At 46.8% G+C, this 13013-nt stretch overlaps 1 protein-coding gene across 1 annotated transcript in view; it reads right to left on the bottom strand.

Moving 5' to 3' along the window:
• LOC113570017 (roundabout homolog 1-like) overlaps nucleotides 1-13013 on the bottom strand; it is a 128294-nt gene that overhangs the window by 86866 nt on the left and 28415 nt on the right. Inside the window, exon 3 of the mRNA XM_035535463.1 lies at nucleotides 8727-8810. Within this exon, the coding sequence (XP_035391356.1) occupies nucleotides 8727-8810 (84 nt within the window). The remainder of the gene's footprint in view (nucleotides 1-8726; nucleotides 8811-13013) is intronic.

The following is a 13013-nucleotide window of genomic DNA, read 5'->3' as shown; positions in this document are numbered from 1 at the left end:
GAGATGCCACAGAAAAGAGCAAGAATGTCGAGACTAAATGAATACCGATTCATTCCATTAGTGGTACGTAAGCCAGCGGGGGCTCGCCGCGGCAGGCGTGTGTCGGTTTTCCGGTATCCGAGTTGAAGCCGGGTCACGCCACACCTGTGACTACACAATCCGCTTTCTCCACTTTGCTCTGTGATGTAAAGCTTTACAGGGCAATAAAGGCTCAAAAATGGGTGAAAATGATAAGCATGTACTCAAGGCAGGTTTATTGCAGCTCCACAGCTGAGCAGTGATAACATCAATCATGTAATGACATGATTTGCAAGCATTAGGGATTAGAACTGTGCGTCAAGTGCAGGTGATAACCGGCATATCTTGCGCGTGTCTTGGCAGACTTTCATTTGGTCTAAAGGTGGACCAAACACTACCCACAGCTTCACAAAGCTTCCAATAAACAGGTCCTTTTCTGGACTAAAGAAGAGAAGAGTGTTTCACAGGTTATGGTAAAATGTAGTCAGAGTCGTGGTAAGAACGTATTTCGACCCACAGAAAAAGCACATAGCACACAAATCACGCTAGAAGAAATGTGAGAAAACTGCTTTTAAAACCTTTACACTTGTGTGGACCGCACCAAAATCACCTCTGGGAAGGGGAGTAAGGGGAACAGGTCAATGCCGTGTTGAGCACGGGAGGTGTGCCTTTCCCTTTAAACGAGCAAGATCGTTTCGGCAGACACAATGAATGAGAAACAGCCTCGGACACAAGAGTCCTGCGGGGGCGCTCCGTGGGACAACCAGAGCTACCCACTTCTCTTCTTCTCTCTGTTACTCATTTGGAGAAAAAAGAGGTGAGAGTGTTTTCAGCTCTGGATGCCATTTTCTCTTTCTTTAATCCGTTCCAAGAAAAAAAAATCCTGAGCGAGACAACGAGTCTTCCCACAGCACCACGGCATTCCCGCTCGCGGCGGAGAAAGTCGGCTCGCGGATCCAGCAGACGCAGCTGCTTTTCCAGCGGCACCGAAAATAACGTGGCTGCCCCATGCCGGGGGGCCTGGAAAACGTCTGTCCTGGATCCGCGTGCTACGCGGCGATTGCTCAGACTGCCGACCCGACCGGGGATCAGGTTGCGGCGAGACTCAAGGTGAGGCCGCACACACGGCGCACACCTACGCCAGGCCCGCGGTACGGGAGAGGGCAGGCCGGCATGCGCTCCAAGACGCCGGAGCCTTACTCAGCACTCCCAGCAAGCCACACGTCTCACTTCATTGCCACTAATGGACCGGCAGAAGAACTCTGTCTCCAAAACGCCACGTTCCCCTCCGAGTGTGTCTCTTCCAAAAACCAGTGTCGCTCTCCCAGAGGCCAATAATGTGGCTTTTCTTAGGTCTCCATCATAGCAGGAGCTATTTTCTCTGTATGCGCTTTCAAAAAAAAAAAGAAAAAAAAAAAAGGCCCAGATAATGCCAGGCAGACTCCTGGTCCAACGGCATTTTAACTAATTCAGGAAAAGCACAGTGAACTCACCATTGATTGGGGCCAACTGTTCACACAAAGCCAAGACGTTTTACTGTGAGTCCCTTCTTTCAGCAACCCCCCCGCCCCCCGGCCACCTGCACAGGTCTGCGGAGAGTCACCTCAGGCCCATCAGGCCTGCTATTGTGCTGCTGTTGGGGAGGTGAAGGAGGGCTGGCGTGGCATGCTTTGAATTCTCCCACAGCAGAGGCAGCGAGGCAGCCTCGGAGGGAGCGAGGCAGCCTCGGAGGCGGCGAGGCAGCCTCGGAGGAAGTGTGAGGCAGCCTCGGAGGGAGCGAGGCAGCCTCGGAGGAAGTGTGAGGCAGCCTCGGAGGGAGCGAGGCAGCCTCGGAGGAAGTGTGAGGCAGCCTTAGAGGGAGCGAGGCAGCCTCACAGGAATTGAGGAAGCAAGCCCTCAAGGGGTCCACCTGAAAACAATATGTTTGGGTAAACGTGGACAAAGAGTGGGTATGTGCCACTTCAACGAGACTGTACACCACACTCATCACTGTAATCTAGAGCACACACACAAACGATACACACAGGCATGCATAGAGACACGCGCACAAAGAGACACACACAGATTCGTTCCTCAGCTCCAGATCCCTGCTGGTTTCTTCAGGTCGCTCCCAGAACATGTTGAGCTTTCCCTCAACATGTTAATGTAGTGACATTCACTATGCTGATATGAGACAATGCCTCCACACACTGTAGGGTCTCATTAAAGCATTTTCTCCCAGGCAGATGAGACCGGAGTGGGGCACAGCTTCCCTAGAGGCATGTGCGCACGCGTGTGTGTGTGTGTGTGTGTGTGTGTGTGTGTGTGTGTGTGTGTGTGTGCCAGTGTCCCACTGAACACTGCACTTCATTATCAGTATTGCAGCATCTCAAGCTGTTGTTTACCTGGTCCCTAACAAAGCACAGTTCAGGTATTCCAAACAGGCAACACTATTAGTGCAGTTTCAGGAGCCTGGCTTGAGCTTGGCTTGGAAGCCAACAACAGGAACCAGCAGCAATTAGAGGAAAAGTTTATATGTGCACTGTAGCATTCCTGGGAATTCATTAATAAAGGCCTGTCTACATCCTTCCTTTATTGCTTGGAACAACACACTGATTCATAGTAACACAAAGAAGCAACTCAAGGAGGCACTAAGGTGTGACTTCTTGGAGCGAACAGCGATACTCTAATGGCAAATGGGCCACGGGGTCAGCGCACAATTGCTAAACACTGGAAACACTGGAAACATAACATATTCTGCTCAGGTAATGAATGGGGGGGGGGGGGTACTCTTCAGGGAAAAACAAATACAAATTTCCTAATATTAGTACCCTGGTTTCCAGCTATGGCAAAACTCATTTTTATGTAGCACAACCAGACTCCAATAATAAAGAAGGGAATTGTTTGGCAAGTTCATGATAAGACCCACTGTTACAATAACGGGGCCTCACACAGATTTGTTTAAGCTTCTGGTAAATGTATCCCAAGTAGGAGTTTAAGTAGTGCTGGACAATGGTTTCGCGATAAAGCTTTTACATTAACTGTAGTAATATATTTGCTATGGAACAGCTGAACTGAACCATGCTCTCCATAAGATAACTCTTGCGAGGGCTAGACTATCCATCATGACCCAGGCGGACCTAGGCGCATACGGGCAGGAGGCAGAACACACACGACAAAACGGGTTACCTGTGCAGACTTGAATTAATCCGAGAAAAACATACAATCCCACAGAACGTGTCATTGTTCCCGCTTTCTTCAAGGAATCTTTTTAGAATTCCTCAAAATGCAATCAATCCTGCCGTGGATCGAACATATCAATGTCAAAACTGAAAGGCAAACGGTTACTTTGAGGCCCCTTTTCCAGCGAATTAAATTATGTTCCTGCTGGGCTCGAAAAATTCCCGGCAGCGCTCATGATGCCCTCAAAGTTTTCAAAGTGGGGAAATATTAGCTGCGGTTTGCAAGAGACTCTTCTTAATATCCCCCCAGAAAAGAAACACTTGTCCAAAGCAAGCGTAGTTTACGCGCTACATTTTAGTTGTTTTTTTGTTGTTTTTTGCAGCTGTAACATTATGTGAAGTAGTTCAGCCTTTGCCCCTTTCGTACAGTTTGGCTCAGGATCCCGATGTAGGACGTGGTGAATGCCGTCCGTAAAACTCCGCCCGGGCAAGTCCAGAATTTGGAAGTGTGCACAAATCTCCCAAGCGCCTGACGAACGGCTACGATGAATCCATGCGGACTCTCAATGCAAACTGCCAGAGGAATATAGATTGATCTCCTATAGACTAAATAACCAACTATTCACCATAAAACTCGAAATGTCGGCGTCGATATATCATTTTCCCCAAGTGTGTCGTTCACATCGCTGATATTAAATTACATTCAAATCCTTTTGCTTTTTAAAATACTTCTGTGCTGTAGCAGTTGTCAAACCCCTCTCCCCGGGACCTGCGTGTTGGGAAGATCTCCGCTCCGTTCACACTTCCAGAATGGTGCGCGCCTCCGCTCGTCCTCTGCAACAATGGGGCTTTCCAAAGTGCTGTTAAGCAGCTCCAAGCGCAACTCCCCGTACATCGCTCCTATCCACACACACACACACAGACACACACACACACACAAACACACACGCGCGCGCGCGCGTATCAAACTAAAGAAAACGCCCGCTGATTATTTATTTATTTATTTTTTTGCATGATCGAAATCAGGTTTTTGATAGCGGTCTGTTAAGCAAGGCACAAAATGAACTGCTCTGCATTGACAGAAAAATATAAATGAGTGACATGAACAGCCTAAACTTTCGGTCAGACTGTAATTTCCAAGGCAACAGCATTCTGGGGGGAAAAAAAAAAAACTTTCTCTGTCGTCTTTCCTTGGGGCGTTTACATTTCTGAAGCTCACGGATGTAGAACATGTAGAACACGTCTTAGCATTTGTCATAAGTTGTAAGCATGGACGGATAACGCCAGAGAAGCGGCATTCAGTTTGGAAGACAGTGATGCACGGAGGAGGGGATGCACGTGCACTCGACCCGCACCCAAAAAAAAAAGGAAACTCATCGCGCGAGGGGCAAGTAGCGGCGCTGGAGCGCGTGAGGGCGGCCGCGTGAATCACACCATTTCTCACTTAGCACAGCGCCCTTAATATCCTACAGGAGCACGATGTTATCGTAAGTAAATAAAAAATTGGAATAAATAAAATACTGTTAAATTTAAATGATGTATTAGCATTATTCCTGATATTTGACGTAATTGGTTACAAAGTTTCTGACAGGGCTACTTAGTTTTAGGACTAAGTTAGTTTTGGATTTTACTGTAAACTGAAAAAGATACGCTCGGAAACTAGGGACAATCGATAATTTCCACACAATATGAAAGAAATGAGGAGGCATGAAACTGTCCTCGTCTTGTACAGAAGTGCAAAATAGGTGCTCGGGTTTTGGGACGCTTCTGCCTGCATGGGAAGGGTTATGACCGACAGACAGGATTACGTGCGTCCTCTGCTGGCGGACAGACGCCATTACAGGCCGTTTTCATCTCTGGGACTGCGAACGTCGCGGCGAATCGACATCTTGCGGCTAACCAAAACGTCCTCCGTCTTATAACATTTGATGCGTTGTGAAATGTTTTAGTGTTAGGCTATTTTCCAACACAGTCGTTGGAAAATATCTCAGGGCTGATTCACACCAAGATTACAAGCAAAAAGCTCCCTCTCTATATTTTTCACAGATGTGTGTTTATGTACATTTGCATGTCACACTCACTTTAAACTCGCTCTTAGCTCTTGTGGGCAGAAGAAAATAAGTGAAGCTATTTTCAGTCCAAGCCAAAGGTTACTTAAGGCCGTTTAATCTGCTCTCGTTTATGTATCTGCAAAAGCGTTTTAGTTGGGTGGGGGTGTTTATGGGGGTCTCGGCGTCTGGTCCTGCACATCCGCAAAATGACCAAAACCTTCCCTTAAGCAGCGATATGTTTATTTCAGCGCGCTAGAAAAAGAAACAATTCATAAATCCGATCTTTGCTAACCTATGCCACGCCAACTTGCCGAGGCTCTTCTGATGTTCTTCTTCTGGTAGAGAAACGGTATAAATTCACTCCCTGTACCCGCCGCAAATCCTTTAATTGTCACTCAGTCTCTCTGTCTCATGGCAGATTGAAATGAGCGCAGGAGAATTCTCGGGTCAACCACTCCTCGGAGCAGAGCAACATACGAACTGCGGTCTGAGTCAACTTCACCCCCGTATCTCAACCTTTTTTTTTCTATTAAAAACATCGCAAACCTAGCAGGTCTACAGCCCCCATCCCTCTCTCCATCTCTTTCTCCCTTACTCCCTTCTTCTTCTTGCCTTCTCTTTATTTCTGTCTACCCACTGCCCTCTCTGCTAAGGGGTTATTGCGAGAGTACATCCGCCCATCTATTCCTGTGAGAGCGGGATGGTGGAATAGTATTAAGGCATCAAGGCTGGGACGACGACGTTTCCACAGACACGTTCGGGTTTTGACGACGAGTGGCGGTGAAAACATGCCATTAGAAAGAAAGAAAAAAAAGCCACCTCCGCACATATGGACGCGCCAAGCGCCGCTGACCTTACCTGCATCTTACCTTACCTTTCCACTGTGGGCCCTTTTCCAGATGTTTCGATATCAGCTACCCCTGTAAAGGGCTCGTGTGTTTGGCGCGCCATCCATGTGCTATCCTGCTTCTCTCAAGACAGTTTCTGCCCCTCCAGCACATTTATGCCTTAGACGTGTACCCAGACGAACACGTGTCCTTATTTTGATACCACGAAGGGATAGATCAAATATAGCAGACATTTGGGTTATAGAAACGTCAAAACGAGTTTGGTTTGGTTATATTCATATTCTGGAAGAAGATTTTATTTTGCAGTGTGTGACTGTTTTTTTAGTAAACGCCAGTGGAGCTTCTAAATTCAATAGTCCGTTTGGGAGAAGCGCTTCAGGAAGTTATCCATCGGGGAAAAAAAAAAGCCAGTGTAGGATCCCAAGTATGCATGGTAATCAGTCAGGGGAATTCTCAATGCTACGTGGAGAATTCTTCAACCTGGGGCCAGGATCCGGGGTGATCTACCCAAACACACAGGCTGAAACAGACCCCTGCCATCAGCTGCCAAAACATGGTCAGAGACGCGTGGCTAATGTGATAAATATGATCCCTGGCCTCCCAGGCATACTGACCTCACACTTGTGCACACACTGACACACACACACACACACACACACACACACACACACACACACACACACACACACACACACACACACACACACACACGCATATCTGATACATAAGCAGGTGCAATAAACATTCATTCTGATGAGTTTACATAGGCCTGGTATATTTTACACACACACACACACACACTCAAATACCTCTCACAGGTCAATACAGCAGAATACTCTGGCTGAAGTAAAGACAGAACTGCACCATGTATTTGGCTGAAAACATTTTTTAGGAAGCTAACTGATCTTTGAAATGTCAGGTACGTATTTTCCGTCGATGCAGCACAGCCAGAAGTGCATCTGCTCAGAACAGTTCACAATGCCCCAGTGTCTGTGTGGTTCGTTGTCTCTGTAATGGACTCAGTGTGCAGCTGTGTGTGGTGTGATGTGAAGCAGCTGCTGTTGAAGCCCTCGTCTGGGCCCTCGTCTGGGCCCTGCCAGTGAGAGGCAGGAAGCCAGAGCTGAGGTACAGCAGAGCCTCAGCAGTGGGTGTCCTGGGCTGGGACCAGTCGAAACACACTTGCGTACTTCCTCCCAGATGTGACACTGGGCACACACAGGCCCTCAGGACAGAAGCACGCACTCGTCCTGCTTTCCTCTCGTGCGCCCACGCGGCAGGCCTTTAGGGGTTGAGTGGAAAGCGTTCATATCTAATAGAGAGTTACGAGCTGTGTGCCTGCGCGATGCGCTCGGCTAGAGGAAGGGTCAAGGATGGACAGGCGATTGCGATAGTCTCTCCTGCTTCAGAGAACAACGGGACGGCTATCTGCCTGATTTCATTTCCGCACGCTCTCTACTACCGCCCGACTCCCCCTCGCAAGAGTCCCTGTCACGAATGATCCGTCACTCACTCCCTCTCGTTCCACTGTGCTCTTGTTCCGCAGTTCACTAGTTTTGTGACAACTAGCACACGTATTCTCTCATGGTCTTATTTTACGCATCATGCCTCCGTTCAGTCACGTCGCCGGGCGGTGCGCTCTGCTCCTTCGCCGGCGGGCGGAGTGGCACTGCCTTGTTGCCCGCGCTCGCCTGTACGATGAGCTAGTGAAATATGACAGACGGCCTGAGAGCTGAGCTTCTCCTGCAGCATGGGCATCTGCCGATGCTCAAGCACCCCTCACCTCTGCACTCTCTCTCTCGTTCCCTCTCTGTCTTTCTCTCTCTTTCCTTCTAAGTTTCTCTCTTTCTCTCTCTCTCTGTTCGGAAATCTAACGAAGCCAGTGTTTCTGTGATACCTTGTCTGTTGGCTGTCTTGCTTTCAGTGTCTCTCTTTATCATACACACACACACACACACACACACACACACACACACATTCTCTCTCTTCCCTTTCTGTGATACAGTAGACAGAGAGCTCTCAAGTCAGTATATCATTTATTTCATATTACAAGTGATTCCAAGTCAGGAGGTTATTCCTACAATGTTATGGAATGACTGGGTGGGTGGGTGGGTGGGGGGGGGTTGGGTAAGAGAGGTTAGCATTTTAAAACCCCTTTCTCTGGTAGTTTAGCATTTCAACGGCAACAAATGAGACCAGACGGGGAGCGAGGAGAGAGTCTTAATCAATTAGCTCCGTTCCTCGGAGCTGCCGGCTCCACAGGTCAGAGGGCTCCAACTGCACCACTTTCCAGCTGGGTTTGAAAGCGCACTCCCCGGTCCTCCAAGCTGAAGCGACAGCCACTGAACTCACTTTTCTTTCCTTGCAGGGGAGTGTTTTTGGAAGAGTTCACACGGGTGGCAAGATGTCTACTGCTTCGCTTCCATAAACAATTCTAATTAGGATGGATGACCTCGAGCGAACCCGCGACAGGTGTTCTGGAGCATTGAGTCTGTGTGTTTCTTATAGAGGTGATGTTCTCGTCTGTATTACGCTTGTCTTAATACCAGGATAAAAATCAAAGAGCTTTTTTTTGTCATTATCAATATGAGAGCAGGTTCTGTTCCTCAGCTACGCTGCACATATGCGGTTGTGGGAAGAACAGGTCTTACCTGTGTAACCAGGTGAGTTGTCCTCAGAGTTGTCACGGTCGGAGTTCGGAATACTTGTGGTGGCCCCGTTCCGTGCAGTCATATCTGCCAAAGAAGGAAACCAAGACACGTGGTCCTTTACAGAAGTCTCCCCCTCTACAGTGGCTGGCACGGCAAGAACTGAGAAGCAGAGTTTTCCTCTAACTTACATAATGAATCTGACAGACTGGTGACAAAAAAGCTTACCATTACAGTACAGGGTTTGCTCCTATAGGCCTTTCAAAATTAGTCCAGTGCATTTGCTAATGAATTCAAGATGGGAAAATGACATTTGATGTGAATATGAGAGACAGAGAGAGAGAGAGAAAATTCGGCTGTATAAATCCATCACTGACGGACCGTCTCAGTGATGTTACAGAACCGTTATAGATCAAATGAGTCTAAACATACTCAAGGTTTCAGAGCACAAGCCTGATGAATACTAGCCAACATATCCAACAGCAGAATAACTATAATCAGTGCTATGCTTACTTGTAAAACCAACTATCAGTCATTATTTGTGGTTTCTGATGACCGTGTGGTTTACAAATGGTTTATGTCTGTGATTTAGGTGTTCATTTTTATTTCCATTTACTTTTATTTAGGTATGTAGGCTACTTTTAAGCACTGCTATTTTATGCATGATCGAGTTACAGAATGTCCCACGCATTATGAGGCTTAGGAAAATGTATTACATTGCACATACAGCATTTTGGCCTGGGGGTCCCTGAGCTTGGACCCCATTTCCAGACATTTCCAGGGTTTGGCAGGACCCAGTCGTCCTTTTGATTTATTGTGTAGATCATAAAGACAAATCATGACAATGATCATAAACAAACTGTGCATCTATAATGAGCAGGAATCAAGAAGGGGGGAAATCCCTAATATCCTGCTCTCACTGCAGTTCAGCTCGCTGAACCAAAAATATCTTCAGTGGTTTCCTAAGCCCACAGAATATTGATCCTAGTTCAAGCACAGTGCCACGATGTCACCGCACGGCTGTAGGATGTGCATCACTATGGTTGGGCTTTTGTGTGATGCCCATCTTTGGCCACGCCCACCCCTGGCAAGGGGAGATGGTGCGATACCCAGAGGGCAGCAGGGATATTAGCAGCAGTATCCACATGAGTCATTTAATATGGCAGTGGGTGGGGAATTTTAGCGCCGCGTTGTGAAGTGCCGCTGACAGACAGATGACGTTTGATGTTTAATCGCCCTCACCTGTCACCCTTATCCTCTCTCTGTTTCTCATTCTCTCTCTTCAAGTGCCAAGTCAGCTCAGCTTTTAGTCCTCGTTAAATCAAGTTTCCCACACAAATCGATAAGCAATAAGCACGGGATATTTAAAGAACCGGCGCACCTGGATAAACTCTGCCTGAATCTGCACCGAAGTTCCTTCTTATATTCAATACATGCCATATTTTCTTCTTAAAGGAAAACCGTCTCAAATCCCCCAGAACATCTCGGCTTTAAAGGAAGAACAGAAATAGTTGGCATGTGGGTGTTCTTGACCCTGCGGGTGACCCCTGCTTTCACAGTGGAACCGTCTCATCCAGGTCACGTCACCAAGCCCCACCGAGGGAGGTTGCTACCTGCCAAGTGCTGGAAAGGTTCTCACAGTTAAACCTGCTGCATATGGACACCCCCGTGTAGCATTAAAGCTCCAATTAAACACAGTGGCCATGGCAACAGAAGTGGATTAGTAATTCAGCACTCAATCCTACTATTGCCCGAGATGAGATAGAAGAAGAAAAAATAGACAGAAAAGGGGATTTAAATGTTGGGGTTTTTTTATAACATTGTTGCAAAAGAATGGGCGTTTTCACATCATGTCTGAGAGCGCAGACGCCATCCTTAATATTAGAAAATAGAATACACCTTCAAATTGAAACTCCAAACATGCTTCTTGGTCCCATCCGCGCTGAATTTGGGCAGGTGCCTGATCGCCACCATGGCGCTAACGCACATGGCAACCATTCAGGCTCTCTCTACAGCACGCTAGCGATGGAGCGATTCCCAGTGTGTCTGAACCCGCCTCGCCTCAGCGTGGAATATGATAATCGCGGCTCACATCACAGAGCGTCCGCTTATAACTCAGCCTGGTACACCTGGCCAGGGGTAAATGATTTATAGGCCAGAGGCAGCTGTGGGCTAAAGTGGGGATAGGGTAACTCAAAGCAAAGCAGTAGCAGGTGTCACGGAGAGGAGAGTGCTGGCGCTCCAGCCGAAGACCTTCGCCAAACCGTACGGCCCGCTCAGAGCCACGCCTTTCGGAACAGCATGACATGCGCCAAAGGGGGGGGGCCTTCCTACAATGCACCTCTGCGTACTGCAGAGAAAACCGAACTGGCACCAGGCCTTGGAAAGTTTCAGACGTTAAAAGCATAATACGGTTGAGGTCAGGAAGGCTAGTCCATCTAAAGGAATAAAAGGGGTGTTTGAGAGACACCAGTGATTCTGGCTAATGATGCTCAGCTCACTGATCTGTCAGTAAGCGCTAGATGCTGAAAATGAATGGTTTTATCCGCCCATTTGCGATCGATGAGCAGGTCAGCGGTAAGTCCTGCTCATATCTGCCCACCGTGCGCCAGACAGAGGACATAGGCTGCGGTGTTGTCCTCTGTAAAATTCCCATTCACACTTCATCTGTTTTACTGGAAGCCGAACCACAGTCTGCCTGTCTCCACCAGTCAATCCACCACATGTATTTGTGTGTGTGTGTGTGTGTGCGCGTGCCTGAGACACGGGGAGTAGTTAGGAGACTGCATTTGTGTATGACCGTGTGAAACACCAATTTCAGATGAAGAGCAAGATAAAGAACGAATATTACTAATTCTTTTCAGCACCAGGGTAATTAGATATCTTATCTGCAACAATACCAGCCATGGCTTTGCTGACAGACTAAGGCAGTGTCTCTTGGAATTCTTAAAGGAGCACACAATGATCAAGAACGGTTTTTCATTCACAGGCAAACAGTAAGATCTGCACCTGTCTTTGGTATGACTGGCTTAAGGGTTTTTTCCACAAGCAGTTTAAAGATTTGTTCTCTGAGTTCTGACTGCCACTAGGGAATAATTTCTTAGAGAAATGAACGAGAGCGGCTGAAATATTTCATAAATATGTTTGTTTTGGAAGCCACGTTCTCTGTGAAATGAACAGCACACTGAGAGTGTTTTTTTTCTCAAGCTTTTCCCAGTGGCCATTAGGCTGCATTAGTCCATATTTTCCACACTCTCTCACCCTTCTCTCACCCCTCATACGACTTCCTCTGACATACACACACACACACACATACAAATGCTAAAGCCAAAATACTGTACAGAAAATATGCAAAGCAAACATGCTAGTTTTTTCCATCTCACAGAAGTCTTGCTATGACTAAGTGGAGAGACGTTCATTTCTGATTTAAATGCTACTTCCATAGTTTTTGGCTCCATTAATCACCAAGGTCCTACACTCAAAGCACTCTCAGAACAAAAGCATCTGGACTGTGAAACATGCACTCAAGTTATATTCATACTATCAGGAATGCTGCCAATATAAAATAAGCACCATAATATTAATCTTGACCTCAGGTAGAGGTTGGCAGTGTTAAGGCTAGCAGAGTCTATTTGACTATTTTTAGTGATATGCATATATTCTCATGTTAATCTTGTTCAGTTTAGTTACAAAAAGCAGTGTATGTAGGCATATTTTTCAGCAGTGAATCTTTTTTGCAGAGCATTTTCTAGAGCCTTCCATGATCACAGCAAACCACAAGAGGGCAGTACAGTTCCACATTACAGGTTCTTTAAGACAGTTCCAGTTAAGGTTCAGCAAAGTCTAATCTGAATGCTCTGATCGGAACCCTGTTTTTTTTTGTTTTTTGTTTTTTGTTTTTTTACACTTTTAAAGTAGCATCGCGTAACATTGAGTTATGAAAATGCTTGTGCTCCTTGGTGGGTGCTGTTTCTCAGTCTACATACATCCAGTGCAATTTAGACATGCAAATTAAAGAATTATGAAGTGTACTGTCTGTTAATATTCACTGAACATTGAAGGTGTAAATTCTAGCACTGAGCAACACTGTATGCTGTATGTATATTACCTCTCTCTGTTGAGAGAGGACACACACGCACACACACACACACACACACACACACACACACACACACACACACACATTTTATTAAGTGAGTATTCAAATTCACAGTATTCAAATTCATATTCAATATTCAGTCCCTTTCATCAGAGACAAGAGGATGGAGGCAGCTGGTAGAAACCCACCTA

Source organism: Electrophorus electricus, chromosome 17 (genome assembly GCF_013358815.1).
Source record: "Electrophorus electricus isolate fEleEle1 chromosome 17, fEleEle1.pri, whole genome shotgun sequence".
Lineage (NCBI taxonomy): Eukaryota > Metazoa > Chordata > Actinopteri > Gymnotiformes > Gymnotidae > Electrophorus > Electrophorus electricus.
Note: the sequence above shows the minus strand (reverse complement) of the source record. Positions and strands in the feature narration are given on the sequence as shown.